General features: G+C 43.0%; 1 protein-coding gene across 1 annotated transcript in view; it reads right to left on the reverse strand.

Annotated features, from left to right (window-relative positions):
* Positions 1 to 27,500, reverse strand: part of ELP1 (elongator acetyltransferase complex subunit 1) — a 1,639,125-nt gene that overhangs the window by 1,005,250 nt on the left and 606,375 nt on the right. Inside the window, exon 14 of the mRNA XM_044060975.1 lies at positions 3,168 to 3,347. Coding sequence (XP_043916910.1) covers positions 3,168 to 3,347 — 180 coding nt within the window. The remainder of the gene's footprint in view (positions 1 to 3,167; positions 3,348 to 27,500) is intronic.

The raw sequence follows: 27,500 nt of genomic DNA on the forward strand, positions 1-27,500 counted from the left end.
ACAGATTCATAACCCAGAGGCTCCCTTCACTCTGGAATAAAATCCCAGTCCAGGTTAGGCAGAGTCCCTCAATGACTCTCTTCAAGAGGAATCTTGATGAGTGGATGGGAGATCGTAGGTTTACCCCGGGTATCACTTCTGTGTCACTGTTAGACAGAGGCACAGTATACTAACCTCGAAAAAGGGCATAGCAAAATAAATTTAAAATGGGTGGCGAAAGCCAAACACATTCTGGCTAGGCTTATAAATGCCCTAGGGCAGATAGCCTAGTATGAACCTATGAACCTATATATATATATATATATATATACACACACACACACACACACACACACACACACATATATATATATATATATATATATATATATACACACACACACACACACACACACACATATATATATATATATATATATATATATATATACACACACACACATATATATATATATATACACACACACACACACATACACATATATAGATATAGATATATATATATATATATATATATATATACACACACACACACACACACACACACACACACACACACACACACATATCTATATCTCTATATATACACACACACACACACACACTATATATCTCTATATATACACACACACACTATATATCTCTATATATACACACACACACATATATATATATATATATATATATATATATATATATATATATATATATACACGGATGTAGGACTGCTGAACGAAATTTCAACAGTCCGAATCCACTATCACCAAAGACACTTTAATGAAAGCGCTTTCACCGGAAAAGCGCTTTCGTTAAAGTGTTTTAAAAAAAAAAATAAATATTACATTTATGTTTTTGGAGGGGGGCAAGCCCCCCTGCACCCCCCACCCCCCTACTTTTATATTCTCACTCCGAGGTCGCACTACAGTAGAGAAAAGGGAATTTTCTCTTATCCCCACTGTAGTGCGATCTCCGCAACAGGCATACTTACGCGAAAGTGCTTCTTCGGTGAAAAGGACTTTTGCGTAAGTATGCCTGGCCGTTTCACATTCAGTGAAACGGCTGCTCAAGTATTGGTCCTGCACCCATATACAAACACACATACACACTCTATATATATATATATATATATATATATATATATATATAGTTTATTTGATGAGTTATTCAGTCTTAGTCAACCACACGCATTGCCAGATTTCTTACCAAAAGCAAGTCTAGTGAAACTCTATTGCAAGCAGTTCAATGTATTATATTGCACATACATATATACACACATTCATGTTAATGTATGTATATGCATAACAAGTATACATACATATATGCATATACACAGACACCCCACTCACCCTCTTATATGCATACATATCCAGACAATGTGATGCCAAACTAGATGGCACAATGCAAGACCGTGAAGTCAGTCATACCACCTACAAACCCCATCACTGTATTTCTAACTCTAAGGCTACATCATCTGAAAAAAAATACTTCAATGATGGGAGCTAAGAATTCTTCTGCCAATCAATTTCAGTGTCAGGAAAACGTGTGTCACTCTGATTAAATGAGATCTTTTACCTGAAGTTAATGATTTTTTATATAACACGTCTAACTTTATAGCATGGCAGTCATTAATGACAGTTTTATTTCCATTTTTTAAACGGGCTATTTCAATTGGGCAAAGATTCCATTTTCTGCAGAGTACTAGAAAGAAAGCTCAATTGTACATATGAATATCTAGTACAATAAACACACACATAAGTAATATGCTTAAGTAAGAATGCACTTATACAATTCCAGTTTTTACACAAGTTATCATGGTTCAGAAGACCTGTAGGTGGACTGGACACTCTAAACTGGCCATTGGTGTGAGTGTGTGCGTGTGTATGTGTGCCTTCTGTGGAAGACTGGGCACTGGGGCTGAAAACTTGAAACCATAAAACTCCACTACCAATAGTTCTGTGGACCGTTGTTCCGCTGTGGTGACCACTAACCAGAAAAAGCCGAAAGAAGAAGAATAAGAAGATGATGATCATGGTTCAGAAGAAATGCTAATGCAAGTACAAGACAGTATTTCCTAGACAACAAGTGAAAGTGTGAGTGAGACAGAGAGTGAGAGAGAGAAACAGTGAGAGAGAGAGAGAGAGAGAGAGCCAGTGAGTGACTGAGACAGTGAGCAAGTGAGAGTGAGCAAGAAAGTAAGCGAGTGAGAGACAGTGAGCGAGTAAGAGTGAGCGAGACAGTGAATGAGTGAGAGTGAGCAAGACAGTGAGCGAGTGAGAGTGAGCGAGTGAGAGTGAGTGAGACAGTGAGCGAGTGAGAGTGAGTGAGACAGTGAGCGAGTGAGAGTGAGTGAGACAGTGAGCGAGTGAGAGTGAGCGAGACAGAGAGCGAGTGAGAGTGAGCGAGACAGAGAGCGAGTGAGAGTGAGCGAGACAGAGAGCGAGTGAGAGTGAGCGAGACAGAGAGCGAGTGAGAGTGAGCGAGAAAGTAAGCGAGAGTAAGCGAGTGAGTGAGATAGTGAGCAAGTGAGATAGTGAGCAAGTGAGACAGTGAGGGAGTGAGGGACAGAATGAGTGAGGGAGACAATGAATGATTCAGAGACAGTGAATGAGAGAGAGAGTGACAGTGAGAAAGTGAGAGTGAGGGAGGGAAAGAGTGAAGGAAGGAGAGAGTGAGAGAGAGTTAGGGTGGGACAGAGTGAGAGACAGAGGTGGGAGAGAGAGAGAGGGGGGGGACGGGGAAGGAGGGAGAGAGTGAGTGAGTGTATGAGAGAGTGAGTGAGTGTGTGTGTGAGACAGTGAGTGTGAGTGAGTGAGTGAGTGAAAGAGAGTAAGTGTGACAGTGAGTGAGTAAAGAGCAAGAGTGGAGTGAGTGAGTGAGAGCGTATGCATGAAAGACAACACAAGGGAGAATGCAATGGAACCTTGCTGGGGCTTTGCAGTCCAAAGATTTCTATTGTCTGCTATCTCATTCTGATAAAGGATGCAACACTTAAAAGATCCTCAAGCTGGTAGGAAAGCAGTGCACAAGACCTTGTGCTACACTGTATGATTTGACATAATAAAATGATAACTGCCACAGTATTATAATAATAGTCTTTCCAAAACAGTGTACATACAGCAACTACCTCCATTTTACCCAATGCCCAAACTTTATGACACTGTTCTTACCGAATTCCAATTTCTGCATTCTCTTTCCCTTCTTCTGTAGATATCCCCAGCTGGTAAATAATGGACTGAGAAACATTTGCTGCATAGCCTACTGCCATGAATGTGCTGTCATTTACCCAGGTCAACAGTCGAAGATTTAGTGGGTCCATCCATTCATTCTTATTCTTTTCGAGTTCAATACTGAAGGTGAACAAACACAAAGAAAAATAAGCTGTGCCATCTTGTCAGTGTTACAGTACACTTGGACACTTGGAAAACAGTTACATTCTTATAGGTAACTGCAATCTCTCAAATTCTAACTAGGAAACTTAGTGGTCTATCATGGAGTTTTCCTGTCCTGAACTTTGTCTACCAAAGTCAGCAAAAGCAATAATGCACAGCAGTTATAAGGAAAGAGCAGCACATTTAGTTTTAAATCTCAAGTACATGCATTTTTACATCATAAGACGTTCACTAAATAATTCATATTATTCTAAATCATTTATTTATACATTTCTGATGACCTGTTTTGGTGGACTGATCAACTGACCCTTTCTGGTCATGACTATGGCTCTAAGGGAGCAAAAACTCTGAATAAAAAAAAATTACACTACACAACAGGAAAAGTAAAAATTAGTATACACACTATTTGCAACTTTTACACATTTATGTATATAAGCAGTTAACTCTATAAGTACCCAAGATGAAGTTGCATTCTAAACTACTTACAAGGCATACGATTATAAAGCATAAGAATACTTAGCATTCTTTAGAGTACCGAGTCAACCTAAAAGTGGACCTCTGGTATTGTAAGGCCTATGTAATTACTACAGTAAAAAATTATTTTCAGGATACTGCAAGACAACAGTGCAGAATACACAATTATCTTTATTTTTATTCATTTCTAAACGTCATAATCTAATCAGTAATACAGCGGTTATGAAGAACAATATTATTTGAGAACAATAAGGAAAATAAAGCAGAAGATAAAAACATAAATAAAAGAAAAAAAAAATAAAACTATTATTATCAAAGCTTTATTGTACAAATGTGATTACATGTCATATCACATAAATACAAACTTTACCCAGCTCTTCAGTTCTGTATTATGTTAAGGGTAATGCCAAAGGAAAAGTCTATGTGACATATCAGCTGCATAATGCAGAAACCAAAAATAAGTTGCAGCTAACCAAAAGGCAAGAAAAAAAGGCCTAAGAATAAGCAGAGATGAGAACTACAAAAGTCATTTAATAGGTATTAACAGTGAAGTAAAAAGAACATCACTAATTGATCACTGGAAGAAAACAATAATGATCAGCATTCTGGGTACTAGAAGAGTTACGGTTTATCTGAACGAGTCTCAGTTCAGTCACAGGTATGGGAGGCATATGCAGATCCTTTCAAGTTTACCACCAGAATTCTATATGCTGAGACTGCCTGTGCATGTCATGTACACAAGTCTACACAATAAAATACAATAAAAAATACAATAAATAAATGGCCCATAGCACCTCTATTGTTCCAAGCAGAATCAGCTGACGTGCCTTACAGGGAGGTGCTATACACCTCAGCCATCAATTTCTAGACTTTCTGCTACTTGCCATCCCAAAAATAATTGCAGAGTGGCAAGAAGTAGAAAGATGGTAGACTTTTTTTTTTAAATGCTGCAGTGTGAAAGAATCAAGCAGCAATGGCCAGCACATGAATAAGTAATGTTTTTTGTTGTAATCTTGCAGGCAACCAGATGTAAGCAATGGATAGTTTTGTAGCAGGGACCTCTCAACCAATTGTGGACAAATTTTAACAGAATCAGGGACAAGTCAAGAAAAAATCAGGGACACTTAAAATATTAGTGCTATTAACTTGAAACATTGACAGAATCAGAGCATATGAATTAATACACATTTTCTGAAGTAAAAGAAGTCTATAACTCTTAATTATTGTCATCATTCATTAAGTGTAATTCACCACCTTTCCTCCAAAAGTCACTAGTTTTCGGAGGGATTAAGAGGGACAGAGCTAAAATTTGAGTCAAAATCAGGGACAGTTGAGAGGTATGAAATTTGTGCAGGGCTAATTTTACAGTACCTTGTTGAGCAACTGTGAGCTTACGTGAAAAAGTGATGAAATAAGGTACTGACTCCCTTTATTTTACTTCACTGATTTTTTTTTTTACATCACTACAGCTGGACATCACAGATGTGCACACGCAAAGTAGCTATAACTGTTGGGTTTGGGGGTCTTCAGATGAAAATAACAGAGTATCGTCATTAGTTCATTATTCTGGCTTTGCAGATTGCAGGACTAATGTGATACTTATGAAGCAAGTTACATTAATTTAATGTGCATACTGTTCATGTTACAACTGCAGTATATTAGTGTATTCTACAATTATGTTTTATCACAATTAGACATTTGAGGTGTACACCATCAAAAAGTGACCGACTGCTGAGTGGTGGACTTAATATGGATGAAAGTAACTGATGCTTTCATCGCTTGCTCAGTTTTAAACGGTCATCAATCTAGCTTTGCAGGACTACTGTGTGTTTTTGTGAAGGCTGGAAGGTTTTACTGTTTTTGCATGAAGCAAACCTAAAATATATTATTGTGGCCAAAATTATTTCTTTACCATAATCAGGCAAATGAGATGTATACAGTCAACAATGTGGTTATTACTGTTGAGCATGGGAGCTGCTTGCAGATGAAAATGACCTAAACTATTGTCATGATCAAGTTAAGCAATCATTAATTTGACACTGCAGAACCAGTGTGCATCTGTGTGTAGGAAGAAAGAATAGTTTAATGCGGCTAATATTTAGTCAAAATAAGCTATCTGAACTGTCACAATAAAGTGGCTGTAATTCATAGGCAGTTTTGCAGTCTATGGACAAAAAATGGTACATCCTGCTGTTTGATCACCATTAAACAGCAACTGATTTGGACTAGCAAGAGCAGTGCCACACACCGAAATCAGTTCAGCACTATCTTCACCATGCCTTATGCTTGTGTGCATGTTGAGTGCAGTTTATTTAAGTTGGCCATAATTCCCATCCTTTTCCATCACAGTCGGACATTACCACTGTACACAGTAAGTTGCTGTATTTGGTAGTATGGAAAGGATGTAGAAATTAACTCTCAACAGCACAGTGATGAAGCAAGTAGGACTGTCATCTCACAAATTTTGGCTCTTTAGTTGAGCTTTTGCCTGTTGCTCCTTCAATGTGGAGTCTGTGTGCTCCCTGATGTCTGAGTTTATCTAGATGCTCTGGTTTCCTGTAAGACACCAAAGATACTACAGGTGAACTGGTGTTCCTCCTATTTGCCTGTAGGTAAATGTGATTTTTATGGCATGTTATGTGTATGTTTAAGGGTGCATCTTGTATCAGATTAGAGTCTGGCCAATGTCAAGATATTGTGTGAAAAATGACTGCAGTTTGTGATGGATCTATTTTGTTGGGGAGCAGTGTCAGTATGTGTCTGTGAAAATTAATGCAGCTTGTGACAGATCTGGCTCATCAGGGGCAGTCTGTGTATATGCATGTGTGCATGAAAATACTATCACAGATTTTTATCTGTGCACACATACATTAGCAGGTATATGGATATAATTCTTCTGGGGCTGGGGAACAGTGAGGAAACAAAGAAAATTAAGGCCATCATTATCTTTCAAAAATATTTCATGAAATTAATCAAAGAACATCTGAACCCTCACAGGTTCTAGGGGCATAATGGTCCCCATATCACAGGCTGTATAAGTAGATTATACAGGCTCAGTACACACATCTACTCTGACTGTAGCTTGTGTGGGGGACTAGGGACTGTGTGGTCATTATCTCTTTAATTTTCATCACAATTAAACCTCAGAGACATAAAAAAGAAGGTCTATATACATTGTGTGAGGGGTAGGGGAAAACTGGTCTTTCTTTCTTTTATTTTCCTTACAATTAAACCTCAGACCTATAAAATAATGATTCTATAGCTTTGTGGGGACTGGGGGCAATGTGGTCAGTAATATTTGTCTAGATAGAGTCTACTGTCTAGGAGCAATGAATCTGAATATATTACTGAAGATTTTTTTACTTTATTCACAAGCAGCAGACATGTATATAGTAGCTATCTTATGAGTATGGCTAAGCAGAAATACTATTTTATATGTCTAGCAGCAACGAGCTGAAACAGTTTACTGTGTTGTATTTGTTCTCTTTGTTTCACTTACATCTGAGCAATACACAGAAGAGAGCAGTCTTTTGGGGCTATGGAATGAGGAGGAATACTGTGTATATGTAGGACAGCAACAACCTGGTGTGTGAAGGAAGCCATTTGTTCCTTCACCTTCATCCCAATTTGACACCACAGGGACATAAATAAGTTGATTACATTTTTGGGAAGGGGGTAGGGAGGGAGGTAGACACCCAGATATGCTATTTATGTTTCCATTACAAACATATGTCTTCTCTGTGTACTGGGAATTACATTTTTGTCAACTTGTTTCTTCCTTGAATGAAAACATGCAAGAATGAATGCTTTTTCTTAGTCCTGATTTTTGTTCAAGCTATCAATGAAACAGAAGGTTGGAAGAAAGCTCTAAAGTACACCTCACAGCATTAAAACCCCATGGTTTCTGGGATCCTCTAGACCCCTATCTTAATGCAATTTCCTCCAAAGTTATTATACTGCAGTCTTGGTCAGCTAGGGTGTGTTGAAAGGATTTAGGAAAAAGATGAATTATAAGAAAAAGTGGGGAGAAACAAGGAAAAAAGTAATCTGGATGGTATAGGAAGGATACAATCAGTGGGCCCGGCTCCCATGTTGCACTGATGCTTACTAACACTGCACATTAACATTTGTGTGAATAGACTTCGGTGATTCAAAAGAGTGTGGAATATCAGCACTGGTGTGGGAACTGGCTACCATTATGTGATACACAGGCCTAGCAATGCTGGCAAACTATGCCTTATAGTGCAGTAGTCAGTCTTGTTGCAAAGCTGCACTATAACAAAAAAGCCATTCTGAGTGATGTGGCCAAGGGGTTAATATACACCAAAAAGACAGCATTCACAGAGACAGAATGTGTACCTTGTTCTGCAATACTGTTGTATGACCCATAGCTATTACAGAGAGAGGATCGAAATAAGGTTCTAAGTACGACAGTACCATAGCATGACTCATTCTTTTTGCAAATGAAACAGGACTTGTATGTGTCCAACTTGTATACTACTGCTACATCTTTAACTTCAGCAAAACCTGATGAAGTGAACCCGGTTCAGTAAAATGGCAGCATAACCCCCCCCCCCCCCCCCCCCAACAACAGCTACAAGGTCAAAAAATCTTGGTGTTAAGTGTACTTCCAAAATGGTTGCACATTGACTATTAAGTTGATTAGAGATCTCTCAGTATGGAAACTGAGACATTCTTACAAAGAAACCAGTAAAAGTTACCAATTTAGGAAAACTCAGCATTAAAAGAGTTTGGTGCAATTGGACAGATTTTTACAGAAATGTATGATGCAGTTATCAGATTTCCTTTTGATTGATGCAATAAGAATCTATTTTTGTGGACAATTGTAAAGTGGACTGTAACAATACATCAAATGGTATTAGTTATCTATATGATGAAAATGTAGATGTGAGCAATGTGCCTTTTTAGGCAGTGTCTCAAGGTCAAAATTCCCGATGTAAAAACTCCATCTAAAAACAACCTCAGGGTTATGCTGCTAAATGATACGTGTCTTAACCTGAAACTGCACTCACTGGAAGCAGTCCTCACCTTGGAAGATGCAGACATTTGTACAGTCACGGAGACCTGGTTCAAGGCTGTGGAGAGCACCCAAGCCAGAAACTGAAAGTGTGAAAACTAAAGGAGGCTGTGTATCAATATTCATTAAAGAAAAATATACCTCCAGATTGGTTAAACTGTACGATTCCCTGGAGATACTTCAGGTATAATTAACTGTTGGTAGGACACCTACTGGAGTCATTGCCAGCTACAGGACCCCCACTCTGCCTATTTGGATCTACTTGAGTCTATCAAGATACAGCTGAGCACCATGGCTTTGGGTGGCATTAACTACCCATCCACTGACTGGGTAAATTATCATACCTCTGAACTGTACAGAGTTTTGCAGAATGTCCAGATTTTTCCCTCATATGTTTGGTCCGTCTTTTATAAAATAATGTTTTTTCTGGCAAATTAGTGGCAAATTATTAAAGACTGTAGATAGAAAATAACGACAGACATTGGAGTTTTAGACTTCATACCCTTCAGAAAAATCATGCTAATGCAAAACCTATTATTCTATCAACTGTCTAAGTTTCTAAGAGCAATATTTAAAAAATGTTCCTATTTTTGGGCGTTTGTCCCAATTTTATTTAAAGCTTTGCCCAGATTTCTAGCTATAAGAGGTTGAGAGGAATGCAGTCATGCTCATTTGCCCAAAGGTTCTTCAAATTTCTTAACTCCAATGCCCTGGACCAGCTGGTTGACACCCCCACAAGGGGTGCCAACATCCTGGATATGGTGCTTACCAATATGGGGACCAGTGCAGCACCTCCATTGTGAGGTCTTCCCTGGCTAGATTTAACCACAAATCAGTCTCATTTGAACTATCACACCTAAACCCCCACAAGCAGCAACTAAACTAAAAAACTTCTCCAAAGCAGGTTATAACCTCTTACGGGATGATATAAACAGCTTCACTGCACCTCCCCCCTCAGATGAAACTGGCAACTATGACAAGTTCTACACCAATGCTTTATACAAACACCATGTATAACTGCAATGACTCTGACATATCTGATAGGACTAAAACAAGTTCCTCATGGAAGAGGAAATCTGCCTGGCTGACAACTGCCATTAACAGGCTTTACAATAAGAGGAAGAAATTGCTACCTAAGAGTAAGAGGGAGCGAGCCCTAAACTGGAAACACTCCCTCATCAGCTTAAACAAGCAAATAAGACTTCTTGTGAAGTCCTCCAAAGCAAACTACCAATCCAAATTAGCTTCTACAACTAAGTACAACCATAAGGCATTCTTTAGCTGCATCTGCAACCAAAAGGAAAGGCCCAGATGAGTACCAAACTGCTAGTTAATAATACCACATATACTGAGCATGTGGACATGGCCAACCCTTTGGCTGACAGGTTTTGTGAAAACTTCATTCTCCTGTCCCTGACACACGTACTCAATAATATCCCTATCACCTGTCCCCTACCTTGCAGCTCTGAAGAGGAGGTCATAAATGCCCACTCTAAGGCCAAAAATACAGCATCTACAGGACCTGAGAACATTTCAGGCTGATTCCTACATGGGCTCCAGTAAGAACTAGCAACACCATTGGGTATTATTTTCTATCAAGGTCTAAGCATCAGCTTTATCCCAGCTGAATGGAAAATGTCCACAGTTATTCCCTTATTGATGTACCAGACAACCGACATGTTGTCCATCTGAATTGCAATCGTTCCTACAGGAAGAAGGTCCTGAAGTGCTTGCCCACATGCCTTGGACTGTCCTGCCCGAACAATGCCCTCCCCACCCGAGGCGAGAGGCGTCCGTGGTCACCGTGGCTAGTGGAGGGGTCATAGAAAAGGGGCATCCTTGCTGAAGGTCCGGAGATTGGAACCACCATAGGAGGGCCCTCTTGCAGGCCCTGCTGAGGGGAACGGGATGGCTCAGAGGGTAGTGAAGAAAGGACCACTGGACCTGGAGGGTCCATTGTAAGACCCTCATGTTCAAACGTGCCATTGGCAATAGGTTGATCGCTGCCGCCATCGAGCCAAGATCCCTCAGGACCAATTCCACCGGGGGAGCTGGAGATTGCAGAATGGCCTGCACATGTAGCCTCAGGGATAGTAGCCGGTCTGTGGTCAAGAAAACTAGGAGCTTGTTTGTGTCCAATCTGGCCCCTATGAAGTCTATAGTCCGAGTCGGAGAAAGAGACTACTTCTCTATGTTGATAGTGATCCCCAGCCGGGGAGCTAGACAAAGAAAGTAGTTTGTCGGGGACGGTCAGGAGCCAGTTGTCCAGGTACGGGAAGACCTGAATTCCCTGGAGCCTCAGGTGGGCTGCTATCACTGCTAACACTTTGGTGAACACCCTGGGGGCTGTGGTGAGACCAAAGGGGAGGACCCTGAATTGGAAATGACTGGCTCCCAGCCGGAAGCGGAGGAACCTCCTGGATCGCCTGTCCATCAGAATATGGTAGTATGCATCCTTGTGGTCTATAGAGCACATCCAATCGTTCTCCCGCAAAAGGGGGAGAATAGACTGAAGAGTGATCATGCGGAACTTCTTTTTGGTTACTGATAGGTTCAGGGAAGAGAGGTCGAGGATCGGTCTTAAGTCCCCCGTCCTTTTTGGCACCAAGAAGAACCTGGAGTAAAACCCGCACCCGCACTGGTCTGGGGACATGTTGGATGGCTCTTTTTTCCAGCAAATGTTGGATTTCCATTGCTGCGGCCTCCCCTCTGCTCGGGTGCGACATCGGGGAGGTATCTGGGGCTGCGTGGGTAACGAGAAAAGGGAATTTGGTATCCTCTGGATATGATGCAAAGCACCCAGCGGTCTGTTGTGATGGACTCCCAAGCTGCTGGGTGCTTCGAGAAACGCCCCTCGACTGCCTCCAAAGTGGAGCAGTCGGGCAACCCCTCGGGGGTGTTGCGTGGGTTGGTCCGAGAAAGGTTCTCTGGATCCAAAGTTCGCGGGCCCCCTCTGCCTCTAGGGTGGCATCCACCCTGCCCTCCTCTGCCACAGAAGGGCTGGGAGTCCGGAGTGGGACAGGACTGTTGCAACTTCCGGAACCACATCTTCTTCTGTCCCTTTTGGTTCTTACAAAAGGACCTCTGGGGAGCAGAGAAGCGGACTCCGACAGCAGACAACGTCTTCCCATCCTTTTTGCTCTGGACCAAGGTATCTCGCACGGTTTTGCCGAAGAGGGCAGAACCATCAAAAGGGGCATTAGCGAACGACGCCTTAAAGGGCTCCGCGAAATCACAGTGCCGGAGCCAGGCCTGATACCTCATAACGAGGCCCGCTCTGCCGGCTCTAGCGTCTCCTTCCGTGGCAGGAGACAGAAGCCACATAGAGGTGTTAGATATGGGTCGTAGAGTGGCCATCCGGGTGGAGTGCAATTGTTTGTCCTCTGCCGACATGGACTCGGGGAACGATGCAGTGTACTCTTTGATAAGTTCCCGCTGCAGTCGGAGCACATGTGCCATGTAGTTCAGCGACCTCACAGAGAAGGTAGCCGAACTAAACACCCGCTTCCCTAGGTGGTCCATCGACCGAGACTCCTTGCTCGGGGGATGAACCGAGGCACTCTCCTGAGCAAGTTCCCTCTTGGTGGCCGCTGCCACCAACATGGCATCTAAAGGGGGACCCTTACTCCAGTGGGGCTTGTCAGAGTGTGGGCTAAGGATCTTGTCCGGGCGCTTGGGGACTGGCTCCACAGTGTCCGGCTCCTTCCACGCCCTGGTAGTGATCAAGTCCATCAGGGGGTCAGCCGGAGGAGACACCCAAGAGGTAGACAGGCCTGCTTCAAACGCCTCCAGGAACACGTATTCGTCCGAGGTAGGCTTTGGTGCAGACCACCCCCCTTTATTCTGAGCATCTCCATGATGTCACCAAACGAGACATCTTCGGGGGTGATCCTGGGGAGCCTTCCCCTTCCTCCAAATCCGTGTCCTCAGTCAAGGACTCGGGGGAGTCCAGGTGCCTCCTCTTGCACCTTCGCTTGTGAGGGACCTCCTCGGGGGGAGGGGGGGGCTGTCCGAGGAGGTCTCACCAGCAACGTCTTGTTCCACTGGAACTACCTGGGACGTCAAAGCTGGCTGTCCCTGGGGCCGGGTGATGGATGCCGGGCCCAACTGAGAAGGAGTGCAAGGTGGAGCCGTGGCAAGGGTCGGGGGCCTGGAATCCCTCGACAGAACCCTCTCCACCACGATGAATGCCGAGGGAGAGCTGCTCTCTCTGGGATCCGAAAGCAGACTCTCCCTCGGATCTGACGGACGGATCGGGGCCGGCGCCGAAGCGATCGGATCCGATGGACCAGCATGCTCTGACCCAGATGGAGCCGAAGGCATACCGATACCGCCGGATCCGAAGCTCAGCCCTTGGCTCCGAGAGCTCAGATCCTAAGAAAATGGACCCGACATACTCGAGGGAAGTGTCAGCGCCAAAGTACCCAAGACTATTGGCGCCGACACACCCCCGGCTCCAAGGCTGCCCAGCTCCGAAAACGCTGAACCCGGGAAACGGGACGGAGAAGGAGCTATCGGGGCAAAGAAGGGGGTCGAGCTCCCCCCCCGGAGTGGGGGGGGCAGGAGCACTCCCATCTGCAGTTGGGCCTGGAGGAATCTTCTCATCATCCGGTCCAAATCTGCATCTGTGAGACTTCTCGTGGATCTCGACGAGGCCACCGAGGCGGGGCGGGAGTGTCGCCTTGATGACCTCGAAGGAGATTGGGTGGTCTCCTCCTCAGGACCCGGTGAAAAGCACGGGGACCGGATCCGAGGAGGAGGAGAACCAGAAGACCTGGAGGGAGAAGACCGCTTAGCCAGGGGGGGCCCCGAAGCGGTGGCCTCGGCCCACCGCTTGTGGTGCTTCTCCCTCCTCCTTTCTTTCCTGGCCTCCCTCTCCTCTGAGTCTAAGGCGGGAGGTTGAGTCCCGGCCAGGGGGAGGAAAGCAGGAGTGGCAGCCGCAGCGGGAGCCACGGAAGGACCGGAGGTAGAAGCCGAGTCCGGGGGCAGAAGACCCGCCAGAATCAGCTTAGACCTCCGGTCCTTGAGTGCCCTGGGGTTGAACGCTGCACAAATGGTACAATAATGTGGACAGGTGTTCAACCCCAAGGCACAATACACACAGAGTGTGGCCCTCCGCTGGGGACAGCTTATGGCCACACTCAGTGCACTTAGAAAACATTATCTTTGGGGCCTCAGACATACTCAAGAAAGTAACTCACACACACTAGGTCCCAAACACACACACACAACTGACGGAACCACGAAGGAAGGGGGAGGATAACTAGAAATAAAATAAACTAAGAGAGTTTAGACTAAAAAGGGGAGCTAAAATGCACTCTCACACCAATATTAAAGAAAAGTTGTATACAAGTTAAAATTTTTCTCACAAAGAGAACGAGAATGCCTGGAAACTCTGGATCAAACTGCTGAATGAAATCGCGGCAAACTAGATCTGAGGTCAGTCACGGTTGACAGGGGATTATGGGTAGGGGAGGAGCTTGGAGCTCGGATCTAAAGCTGTTGAAAACTGCCAGCTCGGATCCGAGGTCGGATCAGATTCCCAAAGGTTGCTGCACAAATGAAGTTAACTACTTCAGATGGTCCGGTAGCTTCATCAGATGCTGTTTCAGAAGCCACCCTTGTTTACCCGGCCTGCACGTCCGAGGAAGTACCTGCGACGTCGGCCTCCAATGTCGGGGGGGACGGACCAGGTTCACCCAAATAGCCACTGTTACCATCCGTTTCCAAGAAAGGCACTTCTACTCCTAGGCTGACATCGGATACAAGGCCTTCACCCAATCAGCCAGGACCCAAGACTTATTCTCTGAAAAGGAAACGGAAGACAAAGCATCTAAACTGTGGGACACAAATGTGATGTCCGGACGCACAGACCTTAGAACTGAATGTCCAGTCGGACAATAGTCTAAGGCCAACTGAAAGGATGACATCCAGTTAAGGGAAAAGGTCTTAGGAGGTAGGAGGGAGGGATAGGAATACTGCAACAAGGAAGAGAAGGACATCTATGGTTATGGTAAGATTTTACACAACTATTCTATGTCCTTCTATTCTCATGTTGCAGTATTCTCATATGTGGGAGAGTACTGAAACTTAATCAGTGATATGGGTGGATGAAGAAGTTGCAGTCTCCAAGAATCCATAGAGGATGGCTTTGGCAAATCCTTCCTTAGCTATGGGGATGCTATCCAATTTATAATGTTTAGTAAAAGTGTGGAATGAGAACCATGTAGCTTCCTCTAGGATGGTAGCTGTATCTAGGCCTTCAAGGAAAGCCCCTGGGGAGGCCACAACTATGGTAGAGTGGGCTTTCACTGTGTGGGTTAACTGTCTTCCATGGAAGGATATAGTTTTGGAACTCCAGGAAGATATAGTCTGTTTGGATACAGCTTTCCCCAGGGCCCTGCGGTGAAACCATACAAAGAGCTGGTTGGAGTTTCTGATATCCTTAGTCTTATCCAGATAGAACCCAAGTTGCTTGCGAACACCTAGGAAATGGAGCACTCTCTCACTGTCATTCTGGGTGAAGGAAAGAAGGTGGGTAAATGAATAGACTGGAAAAGGGAAAGTTCACTGACCACTTTAGGCATGAAGGATGGGTGAGTGCAAAGAGAGACCCTATCCTTATGAAAAATGAGTTAAGGTGGAATAACTACGAGTACTTGTAACTCTGAGACGCTTCTGACTGACGTTAGGGCTACAAGCAGAACAGTTTTCTAGGTACACAGCTTTACTGTGGCGGAAGCTGGTGGTTCAAAGGGGGAAGTAGTAAGTTTCTGCAGAATGAAATTCAAGCCACAAGGTAGAGGGATGTGTTTCCTTGGTGGTCTGATGTGCAGGACCAGCTTGAGAAAGAGCCTCACCTCTAATCTGGATAATAGCGGTGCATCGAGAAGTAAACAGGCTAAGATAGCTTACAAATGGATTTTCACTGAAGAATATGAAAGTTCAGATTTTAGGAGTTCACACACACAGGAAAAAAGTAGAGGTATGTCCAACTGAATGGGGTCTAGTAGCTTCTGAGGACACCAAGTAGAGAACATTTTCCATTTGGATAAATAGGATCTCCTAGTAGTAGGTTTCCTGGCCTCCTGCACGGCAAATAAACATCCTCTGAGTAAAGGTGTCTGAAAGGGATGAGAAGTTTATCGCCCAAAGGGTAAGAATGAGGGTTTGCAGGTGTGGGTGGATGACAGACCCCTTCTGTTGGGTGATGAGGTCGACCTTGTGAGGCAACCTGTGGTGACTGCACTTGGCTAGTGACAAAAGAAGGGGGACCAATGCTGCCTTGGCCAATAGGGGGCCATCAGCAAGATTTTTGTCTTATCTTGCTGAATTTTCAGAAGGACCTTCTGCATTAGAGGGAAGGGGGAAATGAATACAAGAAACATCCCCTTTCAGGAAATTGTGAAGACGTCCACTTTACAAGCTTGTGGGGAGGGGAACCTTGAGTAGAATAGCTGTAGTTGTCTGTTCTGAGGGGATGCAAACAGATTTATTTATGGTGTGCCCCACTGGTGGACTATGTCCAGGAAGACATCTCTTTGTAACATCTATTCCTGATTGTGAGACAATGATCTGCTGAGGGCATCTGTCTAATCATTGTTCTGTGATGGGATGTACACTGTCTGCAGTGTTACACTGGATTGAGTTGCCAATTCCCATGCTTGTATGGCCAGTCTGCAGAGGGAGGGAGGGGAATACCTTTTGGAGAAGGTTTTTCCTGCCAAGTCATGAAATAACCTTTTTCCACAACTGAAAGAACCCAGGTGTCTGAGGTGATTTGTTGCAACGGGGGAGACAGTGACAGAGGTGGGCAGAAAGAGGGAGATGAAGAAGGATGTTTTGCCAGTCACTCATTGTTAGGCCTGTTATGAAACAGCTGTCTTGGAGTAGTGTGACAAGAGCTAGCCCTGGATAATGGAGGTTTCCTGGCACCTTTTCTTGGAAGGGGAAGAGGGTGCAGAGGCCATTTTGACAAAACTTGGCTTGGCTGGGTAGTTCCTATGAAATTTAGGGACTGGGGATACAAAGAGATTATTGAGATCCTGCAGATCCTTGCTTTTCTCTTGCATATTTTTAAAAAGTTCTGCTGACTGCTTTCAAAAAGGAACTTGTTGTCAAGACGGGCATTCATGATTTTGTTTTTGAAATCATCTGGCAAAGGCTGTAGCCTGAGCCTGGAGTACCTATGTAGAACTGAAGCTAATGCAGCTGACCTAGCTGATGTTTCAGCAGCATTGTAGCTGTATTTAATAGAATGCCTGACAACTTGAGCAGCTAAAGATAGTTTAGAAGCAACTTGAGGTTTGGTTGGAGAACCTGGCATAGAGGAGAGCAGGTGTGAGGCCTGGGAGACCAGATCTAAGACAAACTTGACCATATGAGTTTGGTAACTGATGGCTCTAAAGGCCAGGGTTGAAGAGGTGTAAATCTTCTTTCCTAATCTGTCCATCACCTTACTGCCTTTATATGATGGCAGTAGGGAAGAAGAGGGAAGCTGCCTGGATTGTCTGCTGAGACAGCAACCACAACTGGGTCTGCCATGTGGTTTAGTGAGGAATTTAAAGTCATCAGGAACTTTGTAGATCCTGTCTGGTCTTTTTGGGGCCAGTGGTTGGGATTCTGGAGTTTTGGAAGCAGGGTCAAAGGCGTCCAAGTATTCTGGTATTACAAGAGGAATAGCAGAGGATGAGGAAGAGTCCATCTGCAGAAGCTCGTAGTATTTTTTTCTGCACCTCTGTCATTTGAGCAGAATCCCATTTAAAATATTCCCTCATTTTGGAGATGGTCTCCCCAAAGGTTATGTCCTCAGGTGGGGTATCCCCTTCCAAAAAATCCTCATCAGGAGAACAGTATTACAAGGGGAAAGCCAGCTGTGAGGTATATGGGAGGGATTCAAAAAGAAAAGGAATAAATTTTCATCTCGAGTATGTGCCAGTGGCATAGGGCCAGCAGAAGCAAGCCTGGGGCTCAAGGTTGGAAGGGCAGGAGTTTGTGAAGCAGTAGACAGCAGGGCCAAGAAGGTCTGAAAAAGGGACTGTGAGAATACCTGCCAGTCAGGCAAATCTTGTGCAGGGGAAGACAGATGCTTTGTCTTCTGTTTCTTTTTCAGAGAAGGAATCTTGGGTTCTGGCTGAGTGGGCGAAGGCTTAGTATCCGATGTCAGCCTAGGAGTAGAAGAAGTCTCTTTCTCGGAGATGGACGGTAACAGTAGCAATTTGAGTGAACCTGGTTCCCCCCAGACATTGGAGAATGATGTCGCAGGTGCCTCTGCAGCCGTGCAGGCAGGAGAAACAAAGGCGGCTTCTGAAACAGCACTCGGCAAAGTCACCGGACCTATCAGACGTTCCTCAGCCCATAGACCGGAAGCTGGTGGGACGTCCATACTCAAAGGAGCAGTATCGGGCCTAGCTACCTTGGTCTTTTTTTTAGGCGGTTCTGCCGAGATGGCCAGTTCTGTTTCCATATTGAAAGCAAGGTGTTTCAGACACTGGTTTTCGATGAAGAGCTTAAGGGCTTCAAGACAGTTGTGCAGTGTTTTTGGAACAAACGACTGGCAGAATGAACATGCTTTATAGTTGTGGGATGGCCCTAAGCAAAACAAGCAGAGGTCGTGGCTGTCTTTGTGCAAAATTTGTTGACCACACTTACATTTTCCCTTCCTAGATGACAAGGATGGAATCAGATAAAACTAAACAAAAGCTATAAACAACCTAAGCTTAGCAGAAAAAGTAAGAAAGGATTCCCCAACGGGATACTTATTTTTGTTGGAGTCACTAGCGCGGAACTGAACGAGTGAGCTGACGTTTGACTGCGGCAGAGAATTTCTGAGGTCTGTGTGTGTGGACCTCACATGCATTTCCCACGGTTTATGGTCCCTGAGTGTGACATCCCACTCGCCTTACAGCAGCAAAGCTAACCTTTTGTATACGAGCCTGACATTTGGGTCGCCTTAGGTGGAGGATCCCACATATGAGAATAATGCAACATGAGAACAGAATGACATCTTGTATTCAAAAAACAGTCATGTATAACACATGGGAATAATACTTTTTCAGCAAAAAGTCTGATTTATCAACATTACTTTAGGATCTAAATGGCCTTACAGGTACAAACTAAAAGCAAAGAGTGTTGAATTATATTAGGAAGCATAGGAGTAAATGGCAATGTTACAGGACACACATTTGAATTTCACAAAAAAGGAATTCAGGTGAACATTCAGTAGAATATCAGAGACAAGGGAAAAGGTGACTAATAACTCTGATTGTGAGAAGGGTTCCAATGTTGACAGACAGGGGGAAGACAATAATGGAAGATATGTGGCAATACAGGGTTACTGAAAAGGGAGGAAGATTATGATGGCAGGTATTTATTTTAGTCCTAAAACTATTATAAATCTTAGGGGAATTTTTTGAGAAATAATCTTTCAGCAGGGAATATTTATGGGTTACAAAAAAGAGCTAAATATATAACAAGAGAGTACATCAGATCGGGCGGTTAGCACCTAGAACTAAAGTGCTGAACTCTTAATGAGGTGCTTCCTGTTTACAAGGTACGATTCAATGAGCTGCTTCCTATTCTAAAGGTAAAAGATTTCATTCCCTCCACCTTCATTTCTCTTCTGTGTGACTCTCAGCAAGTCACTTAATCTGACAGTCCTTTAGGGACATCCCAATCAACAAAAAAGTAAAAAACAGTAAATAAAAAGATTTCTGCAAAAATTGAGAGCATCTGGCATGAAAGTAGTAGACACTGACAGAACACACATTATTCCCCAAGATACAGTAACTGAGCTAGACTGGACAGAAATTATATTTCACAGGAGTATCTGTACTTAAGTGAAAGGTTTGAGATCTACCCAATAATGAAACTATAAAGGCTCATATAGCGTATGACCCTCCAGAACAATGCACATACAAGACAACACAGGCCACTCCACGTAAATGTAGCAAAATGTCCTTCAGTAAAAGTTCTTTAAGAAACAAAAAGGTTAAAGGTCTTCATCCCCTCTAGTCTATTCAGACTTTTATCTCTATTACTATATTCACTACTTCTAATATAGTTGGTTAAGCTTTGATATCCATTTTCTAGAAAATGCTTTTTAGGGTTACCACCAGAATTAAACTCAGGCCTTAATATGTCTAAGCAATTCAGATCCTGTATCACAGCTCACAAAATGAATTCCTTATTTACACCAATTTGGTAATCCAGTATTTCTGACAGAGTAATTTGCAGGCAATTTATAAAATGTTTATTTTTATGCATATATTTATATATACTTGCATACACATCAATTTAAGATAATACATATATATATATATATATATATATATATATATATATATATATATATATATACATACACATACATATATATAATCATCTATAAACATATATGTAAACATATATATATATATATATATATATATATATATACACATGCATATTTACGTATACATAAACACACACACACACACACACACACATATATATATATATATATATATATGTGTGTGTGTGTGTGTGTGTGTATATGAAACAACCATGTTTGCACGGTTTTGGGCACTGGGCAGTGCCGGTTAGCTACGGTTAAATTATTCCCGGCTCCACTAAGTCTCCTCTTCAGTTTTTCCCTTGAAACTAGTCTAACTCTCAACCTAAGCACTAAAAAGGCATCTTACAGCCAAGCACTTGCTCAGACCTAATAGCAAGCACTAATATACTCTGACATTGACTGCCCAGCAGGGCAAGGCTCTTTATTCACCCCTCACCAACCAAGCGACTAAGCAGCTCACCATACTATTCAGGCATGACCAAAGGGCAACTTCAGGTGCACTCTCCAGTCCAGCTGGTGAATCTGGGTATTCAGAGGCAATGTTACAACTGCCTCATGTACACAGACAACCCTCTCCTCCTACCACAAAACACTAAGATATGTGAGAGATGCAATTATACAGCCGAACTGGAAGCTAAGCTGTCTCCACCCAAGACTGGAACAACTCCAGCCGCACACAAACCTAGTAAAACAGCACTGGCAAAAAATACACATAAATACACAAAATCATACTCGGAGGCTCTAAATAAAAACCTGCAAAAGCATCAAAGACCTCCAAAGCAGACAGCCAAACAACCTGCACTTCCCGTCACAAACCAGACAACACATAAAACACAAAATCAGTGGGCCGCACAATCACAGCCCTTAAGGCAAAATAACATACCTAACACACTAGTAATAGGTGACTCTATAGTCAGGCACACTGACGTCCCACTCACTAGGCTGGACAAGCAGAAGGTTACTGTTAGCTGCCTGTCGGGAGCAAGAATCCGCTACATAACACAAGCACTCAGGTCACTCCAGAACAAGTACAAATATGACTCTGTCATTGTTCATGTTGGTGTGAATGACCTGAGACGTACCTCCCTGGACTACATGAAAAGAGACATGGAAGAGCTCTCTGATCATGTAGCCCAGGCTGGTATGATCCTGAACATGAGTAGCATCCTGCCCTCACCAAGAATGATACCTCAGTATAAAAGAAAATGATCAATTTCAACAACTGGCTAAGCTTCTGGTGTCATTCAAAGGGGATTCAGTGTCTGTCAGCCTGGGACGACATGGTCGACAAGCCGCGTTGCTTCGCAAGAGACGGCTTGCACCTGTCACCCCTAGGATTTCGAATACTGGCCAAGGCTCTTGCTCCCCCCATAGTGCCTTTTTTAGGCAAGGCTCAAAAGTCAAACCCACCTCCATAAACAGCACAATTAACAAAAAACTGAGGGTTATGCTACTCAACGCCAGGAGTTTAAATCTCAAAATGCACGCGCTCAAAGCACTCCTCAGTATGGAGAACGTCGACATCTGTGCAGTAACTGAAACCTGGTTCAAGGCTCCAGAGAGCACCCCAGCACTAACAGGCTACAACTCATACCACACGTTTCAGCCATAGAACATGGACAGAAACACAAAAGGAGGGGGGGGGTGTATCCATATTCATCAAGGATACCAACACCTCCAGGTTAGTGGCGCAGCATGATACCTCTGAGATCATCCATGTGCAACTAACACTGGGCAAATCTGCAATGCAAATTTGGCCTGCTACAAATCACCCTCCATGACCCAGGACCACCACTCCACCTTTCTGGAAACACTGGAAAACATGAAGGTCCTACCGAACACCCTGACATTGGGCGATTTCAATTACCCTACCATTCACTGGGAAAACTACTCGAGTAGAAATTCTCAGGCCCAGTGCTTCCTGGAATTAATCAACTCAAACGCTGTGGATCAGCTGGTAAACTCCCCTACCAGAGGTGAAAACATATTGGACCTGGTCATCACCAACATGGGCGACAGGTGTTCCACACCGGAGGGCAACCCATCATTGGTTAGAGCAGACCATAAACTTATCACTCTGGATAACCACACACCACCACCACCCCCAACTAAGAAAACCACAGTAAAAAACTTTTCTAAAAAAAACTTCACCTTACTTAAGACAGAGGTGGTAAGATTCACAGCCCCCACGCTAAAGGATAACACTGCCCAAGATGCAGAAACCTTTACAAATGCACTCTATGAGCACCTACAAGGATGCATGGATCGTGCCATCCATAGCAAAACCAAGATTCACTCCTCTAAGAGAAGGAAACCAGTTTGGTGGACCCCTGGAATAAAAAGACTATACAATAGGAGGAGGAAAGTAGTTCACAAAAAAGCAAATCCCAAGAAGGAAAGACATCCCTGATCAGTATCAGTAAGAAACTAAGGTTCCTCATGAAATCATCCAAGGTTAACTTTGAAAGAAAAATAGCCAAGGATTCAAAAGATAACCACAAAGCCTTCTTTAGCTATGTTAAGAATCTAAGTGGCAACTCGCAGATATGCACTGAACTAGTGCAAAATAGCACAAAATATACTGAACCTACTGATATTGCCAACATCCTGGCAGATAGATTCAGAGCAAACTTCACCCCCCTCTCACCTCCAAAAGGGCCAACAACAATACTGAAAAAGTGTAGTGTCCCAAAAATCACAGACGCACAGGTGAAAACAGCCCTTTCAAAAGCCAAAAACACAGTGTCAATGGGGCCAGATGGTGTCCCGGGCTGCGTCTTGCACGAACTACAGAACGAACTAACCCCCCACCTAAACACACTGTTCAACCTCAGCCTTTCCACAGGCTACGGCAGAATGGCACACAGCAACAGTTATTCCGCTCCACAAAGGAGGGGCCACAACTGACCCTGGTAACTATCGCCCCATAAGCCTGACTAGCCTGGTCTGCAAGGCTATGGAGCGCATCATCATGGAACTCATTAGCAAAGACATTGGGAACCTCCAAACACTTGACCTGACCCAGTTCAGCTTTGTTAAGGGCAGATCATGCCTACTAAACCTGGCTGAATTCTTCGAGACAGTCACCAAGGCCATAGACGAGGGAAAGGTGGTTCACACAGCCTACCTTGACCTCGCCAGGGCTTTCAACACCATTCCCCACTCTGGTATTACAGAAAAACTCACCAGCCTGAACATAAACCCCTACGTCACGAGATGAGTTGCCAACTGGCTTACAGACAGAACTCACAAGGTAAGAATAGCAGGCTCCAGGTCCGACTCTAAAGCAGTCACAAGTGGTGTCCCGCAAGGCTCGGTCCTGGGACCCCTACTGTTCGGCGTATACTTCTCAGAAGTACAGGCAAACACAGGAGGACTATGGCTAACCAAGTTTGCCGATGACTGCAAACTGGGAGCCATAATTGTCTCTCTGGCTGACACGGACATCCTCCAAAAGGGACTTACTGAGACGGACACCTGGTGTCAAACTCATGGCCTCAAGCTAATGCCAAAAAATGCATAGTCATCCCATTTGAGAAAAACAAAACACCCACGAATTACCACATAGGTGGCAGCCCCCTTAATACAGAAGAGGTAATAAGAGATCTGGGGACCCAGGAAGATAGTAATCTCTCCTTTGGCAATCATCCTTTGACAATCATATTGCCAAAGTAGTTAGGAAATCCTTCTATGTGGCCCATCTAATTACTAAAGGGTTCAAATCTAGAAATAAAGAGGTTATATTGCCTCTCTACTCGTCACTCATTAGACCCATCATAGAGTGCAATGCCCCATTTTGGATGTACCTCACAAGACACTTCCAACAGCTGGAAAGACCACAAAAGTACCTCGCCAAAAGGATTACTGGCCTCAAACATATGTCCTATGCATCCCAACTGAAAAAAACTGTGGCTGCACTCAGTGGCATACTGCTTACTCAGAGGTGATCTCTGCCTGACTTACAAAGCCATGTCCAACTCAGAATTGATGGACATGCTCCACCTAAAGAAATCCAAATCACTACAAGCCACTCGCTCTAGTGAGCTAAACCTCGCCACAACAATAAATAGAACATGCTGGAGGGATAGATTCCTGTCACAGAGACTCCCCATGCTTTGCAACAAAATTCCAAATTACATCAGGCAGAGCCCCTCACTAACACTCTTCAAGAGAAACCTTGACGAGTAGATGGGTAACAGAAAATACACACCCCTGGGATCACTTCATTAGCTCTGCTTGATGGAGGATCAGTTAATTAATCAATGGGGCGGCAAAAGCCGACACACTCTGGCTAGGCTTATAAATGCCCTCGGGCAGATAGCTTAGTACCTACCTATGAACCTATATATATATATAAATATATACATATATCTGTATCTATATCTATCTATATATATTTATATCTATCTATATATTCATATATATATCTATCTATATATTCATATATATATATATATATATATATATATATATATATATACATATATATACACACATACAGTAAGCTCTCAGTTAACTGGAACTCAAGCAACTAGAACAAAAATTGAAGAAATACAGTATGAACAATTCAGTTTTTATGTATTGCACTTTGTCCCCCCCCCACCCCCCTGAAACATACCTTCCGTTTTTAGAGTTTGAGTTTTAAATAGGAAGATACAAATAAATTCGCTCTCTCCCCTTCCTGAGAACAAGTCAAACCAAACAAGTCAAACTGCTAAAATTTCAACACTCGCTCCATACTCACTCAGTTTGCATCAGTCTGCACATTCTGTCTCTAATCTCTCATACACACTCTCGTCAGCTTTCATACATCTCTCCGATCTCTCACACACTTTCGTTTCTGCTTTCATACATGCATTCACTCTCTCTCTATTCAATTCCAGTCCACTCAGCGTGCCACTGAAAACCGTTCCACATCCCATGCCTTCTACCGGAAATATAAGTTTAAAATATTATTATTATAGCCAGGCTTTTAATTACTGTATTTCAATCTTCTTCTTTCGGCTTTTCCCGGTTAGGGGTTGCCACAGTGGAACTCTGGTCCTCTAATGATTGGCAGTAGATTTTTACAGTGCCGAGGTATCAGCTCGATGCCCAACCTTCAATGAAGGCACACGCATTCACTCATGTCTTTCCAAGGCCACTCGACTGCGAGGAGGACATGCAGACTCCACACAGAAGGTTCTCCATCCGAGAATCGAACAGGAGAACCTCTTGCTGTGAGGCGGCAACGCTACCGCTGCACCACCGCGGCTTAATTACTGTATTTCAATATTAAAATCAAATCCATAAAGTATTTATGGTATGGTATGGTATAGGGTACAGTATTTGTCAGGTCTTTTTTAACAGCAACTCTCAAGCAACCAGAAACTACCTTCATCCGGCATCCACCAATCCCCATTGGTGCCAGTTAATTGAGAGTTTACTGTATATATATATATATATATATATATATATATATATATATATATATATATATATATATATAAACCACAGAAAAAGAGACGCTGACAGCTGCAAAAATTCCAACAAGGCCTTTACTAGTGCAAAAACACAAGCGCTTTCACAAAATGAGCTTCCTCAGGTGTACATCAAGCACTCAGGAGACACACCTATATATACACAATACAAATCACATGATGCAAAACATTCAACTTCCTGCTTAAAAAATACTTAACATAAGAAATACATATAAAAATATATACACATAAATAAAACCTAAACAGTGAATATAAATATAAATATAAACATCATTTAATATGTATTAAATACTAGAATAAACAAATAAACCCCTTAAAATAATCATTTTAGTGGCCTCATTTTCAACCTAGGTTTCAGGGGAATACATTCATTAAGACCATGCCCTTCCGTGCTTCTCAACCTGGTAATCCAGATAGCTTCTAGATTCCCAGTCCTATTATACATATCACCCTATCTAATACTCTCATGTAATAATCCAATCACTCTAAAACCAAAAACATGAGATTCATCTGTACCAGATACATGTTTAGAAAGTGCATTAGTTGTACTAAGTTTCCTGATGTTATAAACATGCTCCCTGATCCGATCCCTAAGGTGCCTGTCCGTCTTGCCAACATAAAATCTGGCACAGGTCCTGCAACTAGCAAGGTAAACAACATGTTTACTATCACAAGTGCCAGAAACTTTGAAAATGTAATTTCTACCCTGGTCAGGGTGAGTAAATGATGACCCACTATCTATGTAACTACACCAATTGCAATTCCCACACCGTTGAGTGCCAGTGCAAACACTTTGTGACCTATCCTCCTTCGGATAGCAAAGTCTCCTCTTAATAGATCTATCATTTCTAAAACTGATCCTAGGAGTATCATCAATTATACCTGCTACTTCACTATCCGTCAATAACACCTGCCAGTGTTTCCTAATAATGTTAATATACCTATCCACATCAGAAGTGTATTTCAAAGAGACTTTCAGATTAGTCTGAGTTGAGATCTTATCTGAACTTTCAGAAGGTTGTCTCTTCATGGAGAAATAAGGTCTGGCTCTATCACTCCGTTTACACGTAGCTCTAGGTACTTGTTCAGACAAGGTCCTATCATCATACCCTCTTTCTTTCAAGAAGCTTTTAACTCTATCCACTTCACTTTCAAAGTCTTCTTCCCTCACATTTAGTCTTGAAGCCCTCATGACCTGATTTGCCACAACATTTCTGAATATATGGGGGGGATGTGCACTGTCACGATGTAAAAGATGGTTAACATGACAACTCTTCCTATACTGTTTGGTATATACATTCCCTTCCGGGTCTCTCAGTACTGCTACATCTAAAAAATCTAAACCTTCATAAGATATCTTATGTGTGAATTGCAAATAATCTGTAGACTTGTTAACATGCAGCAGAAATCTAGACAAACATTCCTCATCTAACTCCCACAGAATAAAAACATAGTTTACAAATCTACGATAAAACAAAACATGCTCACCAAAGGGACCCTTAAAGATATAACGCTCCTCCCAAACTGCCATGACTGCATTGGCGTAGCTATTGGCACAAGAAGTGCCCATAGCTACGCCATTGCACTGTCTAAACATCTGGTTACCAAACAAAAAAATATTGTTTTCAAGCACCGTTCTCAATAAATTTACCAATAGAGTAACTATCTCATTGCTATACTGTGTATAGCTCTCTAAAAACTGTTGAACAGCTGTCACACCCTTGTCATTGGTTATCACAGTAAATAGAGAAACTACATCCAATGTAATAAAAAAAGCCTGACAA

Source organism: Protopterus annectens, chromosome 2.part0 (assembly GCF_019279795.1).
Source record: "Protopterus annectens isolate FY-2018-M chromosome 2.part0, PAN1.0, whole genome shotgun sequence".
Classification (NCBI taxonomy): Eukaryota; Metazoa; Chordata; order Ceratodontiformes; family Protopteridae; genus Protopterus; species Protopterus annectens.